The 12,243-nt window shown below is 47.2% G+C and overlaps 1 protein-coding gene across 2 annotated transcripts in view; it reads left to right on the forward strand.

The window, feature by feature from the left end:
• Positions 1–12,243, forward strand: part of adamts17 (ADAM metallopeptidase with thrombospondin type 1 motif, 17) — a 100,215-nt gene that overhangs the window by 72,637 nt on the left and 15,335 nt on the right. For both annotated transcript variants that reach the window (XM_082530679.1, XM_082530680.1), the window contains 2 exons: positions 5,079–5,159; positions 7,477–7,634. In XM_082530679.1, the coding sequence (XP_082386805.1) occupies positions 5,079–5,159; positions 7,477–7,634 (239 nt within the window). The remainder of the gene's footprint in view (positions 1–5,078; positions 5,160–7,476; positions 7,635–12,243) is intronic.

A 12,243-nucleotide genomic window follows, 5' to 3' on the forward strand; every position in this document is an offset into this window, starting at 1 on the left:
ACAGCCAATGCGGCTTTTACTCAAAGTATTTTCTCGTGCCAAAGAAGGGAGGGGGACTGTGTCCGATACTGGACCTACGGGCTCTGAATCAATATCTGAGGTCATACAAATTCAGGATGTTGACGACCACCACTCTGCTGCATGTAGTGCGCCCAGGCGATTGGTTTACATCAAGAGACCTGAAGGACGCATATTTTCACGTCCCTATTTAACCGCCTGACAGAAAATTCCTGCGCTTTGCGTTTCAGGGCAGAATGTACGAGTACCAGGTCCTGTCGTTGGGTCTCTCACTGAGCCCTCGGGTATTTGTGAAATGCACAGAGGCAGCCATAGCCCCACTGAAGAGGCGGGGCATCTGCATAGCAACATACATAGACAATTGGCTGCTGATATCAGAGTCAGACAGCACACCAGGTTGACAGTGGATCATCTGATGGCTCTGGGTTTCACCATAAACTACCAAAAGAGTGTCCTGCAGCCAGCTCAGGCCATCTCTTTCATAGGAATAGCTCTAAACTCCACCTCATACCGAGCGTGTCTCTCTGTGGACAGAGTAAAAAAATGCTATCACATGCCGGCATTTTTCAGGAGGGAAGATATCTCCCATTCAGAAGATGCCTGCAGATGCTGGGATTAATGGCGTCTTCACTGACTTCCACTAGGCAGACTGCATATGAGGGAATTTCAGCGATGGCTTGCATCACTGAGACTCAATCAAAAGCGCCATACCCACCACCATATCAGAGTGACAGCAGACTGCACTGCAGCATTCAACTGTTGGAGAAATTCCACATTTCTCACTCAGGGGGTGTCACTGGGGGCTGTCACCACCAGGAAGGTGGTGACCACGGATGCGAGTCTCACGGGCTGGGGTGCCACTCACGAGGGCAGAGCAGTGAGTGGCAGCTGGGACTCACGACAGAGGGGTGCTCACATAAACTGGCTAGAATTGCTAGCAGCATTTCTAGCACTGAGACACTTCCTTCCCCTGTTGAGAAACCACCATGTTCTGATCAGAACAGACAACACCAACAGACAGGGCGGGTTACGGTCCCGTCCTTTGCACATGCTGGCTCGCAGACTGATCATGTGGAGCAGCATCAATCTGTTGTCACTGAGAGCTGCTCACATTCCAGGAGCTCTGAACTTGGGAGCAGACTTAATGTCCAGGAGGCTGGACACTGGCCTTAATTTCTCCATGGCTCAGGGGGTTGGGAAGCGTATCTGTAACCGGAAGGTCGCCGGTTCGATCCCCGGGCTCTCTGTCCTGGTTGTTGTGTCCTTGGGCAAGACACTTTACCCTGCTGCCTACTGGTGTTGGCCAGAGGGGCCGATGGCGCGATATGGCAGCCTCGCTTCTGTCAGTCTGCCCCAGGGCAGCTGTGGCTACAACTGTAGCTGCCTCCACCAGTGTGTGAATGTGAGAGTGAATGAATAGTGGCATTGTAAAGCGCTTTGGGTGCCTTGAAAAGCGCTATATAAATCCAATCCATTATTATTATTATTATTCAGAGTGCTAGAGCCCCCTCCACAAGATCATTGTATGAGAACAAGTGGAGGGTATTTGAGGAATGGTGTGGAAAGTCTCACACTCTCTCCTTTCAGTGCTCCGTGACAACAATTCTCTCCTTTCTCCAAGAACTGTTAGATAAAGGAAAGGCCTTTTCCACGATTAAAGTATATCTAGCAGCCATTTCAGCCTGCCATGTGGGCTTCATGGATGGCCCAGTGAGCCATCATCCGCTAGTCTGCCGTTTCATGAAAGGGGCACGATGGCTCCACCCGGTGTCTAAACCTCTCGTTCCCACGTGGGATTTATCCCTGGTGCTGGGGGCAGTTTCACAGCCACCATTTGAACCACTAAACCAGGTGGAAATAAAAATCCTGTCTTTGAAGACTGCATTGCTCCTGGCTCTCGCATCTGTGAAGCGTGTCAGTGATATTCATGCGCTGTCAGTACACAAAGAGTGCACCCGATTCACGCGGGATAACTCTAGAGGCACACTCAGGCCAAATCCGGCCTTTGTGCCCAAAAATCCTTATCTCCAATGCACCCCATTGGAGCTGGAAGCTTTTTGCCCTCCTCCTTTCTCCTCCCCTGAACAGGAGCGCCTACATGCTCTCTGTCCAGTTAGGGCTTTATGTACCTATATAGAGAGAACGAAGGCTTCCAGGAGGTCGGATCAGCTGTTTGTTTCCTGGGCTAAACCACATCTTGGCAAGCCCGTTAGAAAAAAACGCATTTCCCACTGGATTGTTGAGGCGATCCAATTGGCTTATTCCAGCACGAGTCTGACTTGTCTTCTCTGCCACTCTTGACTTCCTCATACAGCACCACAGTTCTATGCAACTATGCAAGTTGTAATCCTACAACTGTTTACAACTTGCATAGTTCCCATTTCTGTATAGCTGTATATCTCAGATTCTGTAAAGTTATTTATTTCATATTCTGTATAGTTTTTCATATTTATATCCTGTTCATAGCCTGTACATAGCTTGTACTCACTACAGCCTGTACATACTTATAGTTATAGAATATTCACAACATACTTCATACCGTGTACATTATAACATACCATAATAGACCCATTTCTGTAATATACTCACATATCTATATTATTGCTAATATATATTGTAATATATCTATATCACTAAGCACTTCTGGATGGATGCAAACTGCATTTCGTTGCCCTGTACCTGTGCATGTGCAATGACAATAAAGTTGAATTCTATTCTATTCTATTCTATTCTCTTGGCACTCGATCATATGCTTTCTCTTGATACACAAAAACACTGTGTGGCTTCTTCCCAGTTCATCTATACTTCTCCATCAACACTGTCAGAATCCCATGTGTCGTTCCCTTTTTCAGTATTAAGCCATACTGCTTCTCACCAAAGTGCTTTATGCACTTTTTTAAATGCAGAGGCATACACTGCATCATGCACAAACCTATTGCAGTTACAGTATTTCAGTCACATAATATTTATTGTAGGGTCTACATTACAATATAAAGCGCCTTGAGGTGACTGTTGTTGTGATTTGGTGCTGTATAAGTAAAGTTGAATTGAATAATTGATTGATAGATTGATAATACTTTATTCATCCCGAGGGAAGTTGGGTTAAGGCTGCCAGCTGTGCCAGCGCCATCTTACCCTTCCGACCATACATACATTACACAAAAATCACATGGGGAATACAGGTCAGAGAGGTATAACAATGGAAAATGCACAACATGAGGAAAGACGAGAAGAAGAAAGAACTCCCCCTAGACCAGTGGTTCCCAAACTTTTTTTGCTGGGCCCCCCCTTAGTTTTCCAAGAAACTAAGCCCCCCCGCAAGCACACGCACAAACACATCCTCCACGCGCCCATATTTTGCTCCATTGCGGTTTATTTCACACCTCAAACATTTAGTAAACAATTAAGCAAATACAAGTAATCAGCAATAAATGACAGGTAGTAATAAAATAAACTACTAACCCTTTTACGCTGCGTCTACACCTACACGGGTATTTTTGAAAACGCAGCTGTTTCGTCCACGTAAACGGCGTTTCGAATCACTGAAAACGAAAAAATTTTAAACTCCTTTTTTGCGTTTACGTGTGGACGAGGAATACAGAGTTGGTCACGCAACAGCTGTGCGCCACGTTATTGTTTACAGGAGATGAATTGCAAAATGGCAGATATTCAGATTAACAGTATTTTGTCTCCATCTTCAGGTTTTACAAGCTTACATAAACACGCAGTTACTGTCCCTCTATTTACAAATGCAGAGGCGTCACGGTGTGATTATTTTACATGTAGTTGTTTTTTCCTCTGTAATAATGTTCAACATTGCATCAATACATTTTTCAAAAAATGCCTCTCTGTGCAAAATGGGTTTAAAAACATAAACAGCTGTTGGATCCTGTTTGTCCGTGACTTGAACCGGGGGAACAAATCGTGGCAGGATCAGCCTGATGTTATTTGTATCCAGCTGTAACTTTACTGTATAAAGAGCAAACATCTCCAAAATGTCAGGAGTAGTTAGTCATTACAAGAAGTGTTTGTAAAGTAAAAATCAAGAATATGGGATACTGTTTGATTTGAAGAGCCCAGCGCTGCTCCCGACGAAGGGAAAACCAACCCTGCAGGGGAGACCTACCTCAGCACCTGTGCAGGTGAAGCCAAAGGGAAGATTTGCTTCAGCAGATTTTCTAGTCTTTGTCTTAGAATGAAGCTGGTTTGGAAACATATTCAGCGCCGCTTCATCTCCTGCTTTGCGTTTGTGTGGGCGCCCCGTGCTAGCAGTGTCCAAGCATTGTTTTGTTTTTTTTGTTGTTGTTTTTTTCCCCTTTTCATACCGCGCAATGGCTCTGCACCCCCCATAGGGGGCGGGCCCCACACTTTGGGAAGGTCTGCCCTAGACTGAGCTCCAACAGGGAGATCAGTTTGAGAACAGAAAAAAAACACCTCAGCACATGAATCATCACATCTCACAACATAGATGACATAAGCTTCGAAGGCGTTTGGGGGGGTGAGTGTAGGTCTGTGTCAGTGTACATGCGTGTGTGTGTCTGTGTGTTCCGTGTCAACTGAGAGAAAGTGTCCCTTCACCCGGTTAAGCAAAAGTCAACAATCTTCAATCAACGCGGACGGCCTTGAAGGAGGAACAAAGAGTCCTGACAACAATCCTGTTATCATGGAGATTTTTGTTGTTCCAGTCAGCTTAGACCTTGGCAGGCCTTCAGCTGGCGCCAGTGGGATAGCCGCATGAGTGAAGATGAATGATTTGGGTTTAGTGCAAACAACTGCATCCAATTTTTACAATTGGTCTAATGTCTATCACTGGTCACCAATTCTCTCAATTCCCGTTGTTCTTCTCCAAGATGTTATCCATATTGCGTTCAAAACACAGTCTGAGTACTCACAGCCCTGCCAACCGTCTGTCATGTCGGCCAGCCTTGTGGGATTTTGAACAACTAAATTTATCTTTAAATAGACAACTCCGATGTAGACAGAAATAACCAGCCCATCCCTTTTTGCCCACCATTTATGCTTCTGATAGTTTTTCTGTCCTGCTTCTGTGTCTCTATCAGGCTATATCGAAGCTGTGGTGATCCCTGCAGGAGCTAGAAGGATCAGAGTAGTGGAGGACAAACCTTCACATAGTTTTTTGGGTAATGATGCTTGTGTTTTCCAGATGACTTTGTGGTTCTTCTCAACAATGCTGCTCACTTTTAGACACGCTGAGACATTAGATACCAGAAATGTCTCTTTCCAAAATAAAAGCTGTACTATACGCTTCTTCTGGGCTATATTCTCAGCAGCATATTAAACATACCAGGTCCCCATAAGGAGAATCCTGTGCTAACGGCTGTCTAAATGACTCAGGTAAAGTTTGTAGCATGCATGCTTGTTGTTTTTGTCTGCTTCCACTTGTCTTTGCACTAGGATGATGTCGGTGTAAATGTGCAGTCATATTCGTTGTGTTCCCACTAGTGCTGTCAGCGTTAATCTCATTAAAATTACATTAACGCCATAACGCCGCAAATCTCCGTTAGCGAGTTACCGGGGATCGCCCCGTGCGCGGCGCTGGACAGCGTCAACACGTTAACGAGCTCACTGTGCTAATGCACTAGTTCCCACCAATGTAATTGAGCATTGCATGGCACATCCGACACACTGTTTTACTTTTGTCCATGACACGCTTACCTTCAGGGTCATGCTTCACAGGAAAAACAAAAAAGTTCCAAACACCAGATCTGAATGAGGGTGGGGGAGGTTCAATTTTGGCTAGCATTGAGGCAGTTGCCATGTTGCAACAAGCTTAGCTTCTGTCTTGCTAGCTTGCGCTACGCTCAGCGGATCTGCGCTCGACAGTGCAGCCTAGGCGGAGTAGTCGAACGCAGATTCACTGAGCGCTCAACACAGACAGCATCGTCAGAAGGAAAGTTGATAAAATAAATTACAAATTTTGTATTGTTCGATACATATGCGTACTGAACCGAAAGCACTGTATCGAACGGTTCAATATCGATACGAGTATTGTTGCACCCCTAATATATATATTAGGGGTGCAACGAGTGCAGATCCGCTGAGCGCTCAACACAGACAGCATCATCAGAAGGAAGAGCGCAGGGCAAGCTAGCGAGACAGAAGTTAAGCTCTCCTTGCAACATGGCAAATTGAACCTCCCCCACCCTCATTCAGATGCAAAGACAAGTGGAAGCAGACAAAAACAACAAGCATGCTACAAACTTTACCCGAGTCATTTAGACAGCCGTTAGCACAGGATTCTCCTTATGGGGACCTGATATGTTTAATATGCTGCTGAGAATATAGCCCAGAAGAAGCGGATAGTATAGCTTTTATTTTGGAAAGAGACATTTCTCTGTAATAAACTCTCTTTTCCAAAGATGAGTGATTCCTCAATCAGATACAGGGCTCGCAATATCGCTAGCCCAATGTCCCGGGGCTAGCGATTTTTTTCAGTCGGGCTACCAAAATCTATCTCTGCCCTGCCCGTCGGGCTATCATAGGAAGGAAAAATATATGTCAATGCTTTTGCATTCTTTCAGAAATGTAGCTGGGTAATTATGTCATTGGCATCGATGAGCCACTGTCAATATGTGACATATTGAAGTCGCGTTTGAATTTGCGCTTGTTTTTTGCTTTCACTTTGCAATCGCGTGAACTGTATAGAGAGCGACAGCACTGATCTGTGAGTGATGATAATTTGTGCACCAATTCCTCTGACATCGTCTTATTAATCGTTAGCTTACTATGCAAACATGACAAGTGAAATCTCCCGCAGCAAGCTTAAACATGTGAGAGGTTGATCGCGCAGAGAATCGCTGAGCTTATGTGAGTGCCTGTGTAAAAGCAGCAGGATATATATTTTAGTTCTGCTGAGCCAAATAAGACAGGTCAGGGTGAAGAAGTGACAGCCAAAGAAAAGCTTACCACAAAACGGAGAAGTTATGACAAATCAGACTATAAGGCAAAAAGAAAGTGCAGCTTTATGGTTTCATGGACAAAAGAATTTCTGTGGCTGCAATATGACGAGCTAAATAACCAGGGCTGCACATAAGTGGTCCGCAGGTGCGCATTCGCTGTCAAAATAAAAAACGCGCACAAGGGTTAGGGTTAAATTTAAAAACTGTACTTTTGAGTTAAAATATATATTTATAATTTTAATAAATGACAAATTAAAAAGGCATGAACATTTTTTTGTATTGAAAAAATATCGAACCGTGACACCAAAGTATCGAACCGAACCGAACCGTGAATTTTGTGTATCGTTGCACCCCTAATATATATATATATATATATATATATATATATATATATATATATATATATATATATATATATATATGATAGATAGATAGATAGATAGAGATATATAGATATATATATATATATAGATAGATAGATAGATAGATAGATAGATAGATAGATGTGTGTGTGTAACTTCTTGTATCTTACTTATAGCTCTCAAAGACTCAAGTAAGAGGTCCATCAACAATGACTGGAAAATTGAACTTCCAGGAGAATTTGAGCTGGCTGGAACCACTGTGCGCTATGTTAGAAGAGGAATATGGGAGAAGATGTCTGCCAAGGGACCCACTAAGACTCCTTTATATCTAATGGTAAATTGATTTGTATTGCTACTCATGGAAACAAACACACACACCCACACACAGATACACTACCAGTAAAAAGTTGACTGGTAGTTGAAAAGGTAGACGCATATACTGATTTAATGTTTTTTCTTAATTTTAGATTCTCACTGAAGGCATCAAAACTGTTAATGAATACATATAGAAGAATTATGTAATAAATAAAAATGTCTGAAATAACTCAAAAATGTTTTAGATTTTAGATTCTTTAAAATAGCCACTCTTTGCTTTGATTACTGCTTTGCACACTCTTGGCATTCTCTTAATGAGCTTCATGAGGTCATCACCTGAAATGGTTTTCCAACAGCTTTGAAGGAATTCCCAGAGATGCTGTGCACTTGTTGGTCCTTTCGCCTTCACTCTGCGGTCCATCTCATTCCAAAACATCTTGAACGGGTTTAGCTTAGGTGACTGTGGAGGCCGGGCCATCTGGTGCAACACTTCACATCACTCTTCTTCTTGGTCAAATAGCCCTTCAACAGCCTGGAGGTGTGTTTGGGGTGATTGTCCACAGCGAAAAATAAATGATGGTCCAATTAAAAGCAAACTGGAAATAATGATGGCATGTTGCTGCAGGATACTGTGGTAGCCATGCTGGTTCAGTGTACCTTCAGTTTTGAATAAATCCCCAACCAGCAAAGCACCCCCGCACCATCACACCTCCTCCTCCGCTCTTCACGGTGGGAACCATGCATGTAGAGAGACCATCCTCACCTCAGACCAAAGCATAGATTTCCACTGGTCTAATGTCCATTCCTTGTGTTTCTTGGCCCAAAGAAATTTCTTCTGCTTGTTGCTTTTCCTTAGTCGACATTTCTTAAAGGCCTGATTCACACAGGATCCTCTGAACAGTTGATGTAGAGATGTGTCTGCTACTGTGTGGCATTTATCTGGGCTCTAATCTGAGGTGCTGTTGTAATTTCTGAGGCTGGTAATTCAAATGAATTTATCCTCAGGAGCAGAGGGGACTCGTGGTCTTCATTTCCTGGGGCGGCGCTCATGTGAACCAGTTTTAGTGTAGGGCTTGATAGTTTTTGCAACTGCACTTGGGGACACAAAAAACCTCTAAGTTTTACCAATTTTCTGGACTAACTGACCTTTAATTCTTAAAGTAATGATGGACTGTCGTTTCTCTTTACTTCGCTGATTGGTTCTTGCCATAATATGAATTCTAACAGTTATCAAATAGGGCTGTCAGCTGTGTACCGACCTGACTTCTGTTCCCAACTGCATTAGGAAGGCAAGAACTTCCACAAATGAACCCTGACAGGCTCACCTGTGAAGGGAAAACCAATTCAGGTGACTACATCATGACGCTTACTGAGAGAAGGCCAAGGGTTTGCAGCACTGTCAACAAAGCAAAGGGTGGCTACTTTCAGGAATATTCAGAGTTATTTATTCATTTATTCTTTGCTTCATAATTTCATATATCTTGAATTCACATATTTTACTTATATTGTGGTGGACCACTAGAGGGCTCCACTCACACCCAGTGTAGAGGAAGTGTGTTCCTGTGTTTTGTGGCGCGATATGCGCAGTTGATGTTGGAGACGAATAAAGAAGGAGTGAGAACTGAGAGCTGTGTCGTTGATGCTTACCTCCACATTGGTGACCCCTGACTCGAGCATGCAACGGGCCGTAGATAACGCACACTCCGCTATGGATGCATCAGCGGCCGCCGGACCTCCGCCTCCTGTTGCAGCTACGTTCGCTGTGGCGCTGAAACTGCCGGACTTTTGGCTCCATGACCCCCCGTCATGGTTCGTACACGTGGAGGCTCAGTTCGCCCTTCGCGGCATCTCGGCTGACGACACGAAGTATCACCATGTGGTGGCCTCGCTCGACCCGCTGGCCACCCGTCGCGCGATGGCGCTCCTCCGGGACCCACCCGCCCAAGGGAAATACGCCGCCCTCAAAGAGCTGCTTCTTCGGCGCTATGCCCTCTCCGACGCCGAACGAGCCGAAAAGCTCCTCAACCTGTCAGGCTTGGGTGGCGGTACCGCGCTCGAGCTCATGGAGAACATGCTATCGTTGCTCGGGCCGGATGACGGTGGTTTCCTCTTCGTGCACCTCTTCCTTCGCCAACTACCGGCCGCCGTGAGAGCTGTCCTCGCGAACTCTCCGCTTCTGCCTGCGAAGGATTATCGCTCCCTGGCTGAAGAAGCGGATCGCATTCTCCTGGCTAGCCGCACTTTCGACGTTCACGCCCTGGCTACGGACACGCCGGCGGCACCTTCCACGCCTCCACCTGCCTCCCCCGGAGCATCCGCCCCCTTGCTGACGGCAGGGATTGCTACACGCCGGCACCGCGGAAAGAGCATCTGTTTCTACCATCAGCGTTTTGGTGACAGAGCGCGTCGCTGCCTGCCGCCTTGCGCTTTCACGGCCCAGGGAAACGGACCCGCCAGCGCGCCGTAGCAGCCGCGACCGCTGGCAATACAGAAAGGCTGCTCTTCATAGAGGACTCGCGCTCCGGGAGACGTTTTCTCGTGGACTCCGGCTCCCAGAAGAGCCTCCTTCCCCCTACCGCTGCCGACGGACTAGCAGCGAACTGTGGGCCGCAGCTCATTGCAGCTAACGGCTCTCCCATCAAAACGTTTGGGGAAAGGTTGGTGACTGTTTGTTTTCATGGCCGGGATTTCCAGTGGAACTTTGTTGTTGCTGCTAGCTCTGTACCTATTTTGGGTGCTGATTTCCTGTGTGCTCATGGACTACTTGTCGATGTCGCTAACAGACGTTTAATCGATGCTCTCTCGTTTTCTTCGCTACCCTGTTTTACTCGGGCCGCCGAGCCCCTGATTCGGGCTAATGTAGTGACCTCCGGGGATGCTTTTCAGCGTTTGCTTTTAGAGTTTCCATCGCTGTCTGTCCCTAATTTCTCTAGCACGGTAACGAAGCATGGGGTTGAGCATTATATTCCCACGGTCGGGCCCCCGGTGTTCGCGCGCGCGCGCCGCCTCGACCCCGCGAAACTGTCCGTCGCTCGGGAAGAGTTTGCAGCCATGGAGCGCCTTGGCATTGTACAGCGTTCGAACAGTGCATGGGCCTCTCCGCTTCACATGGTGCCCAAATCGGACGGTCGGTGGCGGCCATGCGGAGATTTCCGCCGTTTAAATAATGCCACGGAGAATGACCGTTACCCCATCCCCCACATTCAGGATTTTTCTGCCAATCTCGCCGGAACGTTGATTTTTTCTAAAATTGACTTGGTGCGGGGGTATCACCAGGTTCCCGTGCGCCCCGAAGACGTTCCTAAAACCGCTGTCATTACCCCCTTCGGCTTGTTTGAGTTTTTGCGCATGCCGTTTGGCCTGAAAGGTGCCGCCCAGACCTTTCAGCGGCTGATGGACTCCGTTTTGCGTGGGCTGCCGTTCGTTTTTGTTTATCTGGACGATATATTGGTGGCCAGCTGCTCAGCGAGCCAGCACGAGTCCCATCTGCGCCAGGTTTTCCAGCGTTTGGAAGCGCACGGCCTGATCATCAACCCTTCCAAGTGCCAGTTTGGGTTGCCTGTTCTGGATTTCCTCGGGCACCGCATTTCCGCTGAAGGTGTGGTTCCGTTGCCCGACAGAGTCCAGGCCGTTTCGGCTTTCCCGCGTCCCACGTCGGTTAATAATAATAATAATAATAATGGATACTTTATTGATCCCCATGGGGAAATTACTTGTTTTTCTCTGCATTTGACCCATTCACTCAGTGAAGCAGTGGGCAGCCCACTAAGCAGGCGCCCGGGGAGCAGTGTGTAGGGACGGTACCTTGCTCAGGGGTACCTCAGGGTAGCCGTTAAGTGGATTCGAACCGCCGACCTTCCGATCATGGGGCGACCACTTAAAGCGTTGCAGGAGTTCTTGGGGATGATAAATTTTTACAACCGCTTTCTCCCCAGAGCTGCCCACCTGCTACAGCCACTCTATGCTGCCTTAAAAGGTAAAACAGCCAAAGATCCGGTTGACTGGCTGCCTGAACGCGTCCGTGCGTTTTCCGCAGCCAAGTCTGCGCTGGCTGACGCCGCCCTGCTGGCCCACCCGCTTCCGTCGGCGGAGATCGCGTTGACCACCGACGCCTCGGACGTGGCAGTGGGCGGAGTGTTGGAACAGCGGGTTTCAGGTCTCTGGCAACCGCTCGCCTTTTTCAGTCGTACGCTCCGGGATGCTGAACGCAAGTACAGTGTTTTTGACAGGGAGTTGCTGGCCCTGCACCTCGCAACACGGCATTTTCGTTTTTTCCTCGAGGGTCGCAACTTTGCTGCGTACGTTGACCACAAACCTTTGACGTTTGCGATGTCCAAGGTCTCTGACCCATGGAGCGCACGCCAGCAGCGCCAGTTGGCGGCCATTTCTGAGTTTACCACAGACATTCAGCATGTGGCTGGTAAGTCCAATCACGTCGCTGACTGTCTCTCGCGTGTGTTGGTTTCTCCGGTGTATGTCGGCATCGACTACGCTGCCATGGCCGCCGAGCAACGTGCTGACCCGGACGTCCTTGCCCTTCAGTCAACAAAAACGGGCCTCGTGCTGGAGGACACCCCGGTGTGGGACGGCGGTCCGCGCCTTCTTTGCGACGTTTCCACCGGCCGCCC

This window comes from Aulonocara stuartgranti, assembly GCF_965226115.1.
Source record: "Aulonocara stuartgranti genome assembly, chromosome: 1".
Lineage (NCBI taxonomy): Eukaryota > Metazoa > Chordata > Actinopteri > Cichliformes > Cichlidae > Aulonocara > Aulonocara stuartgranti.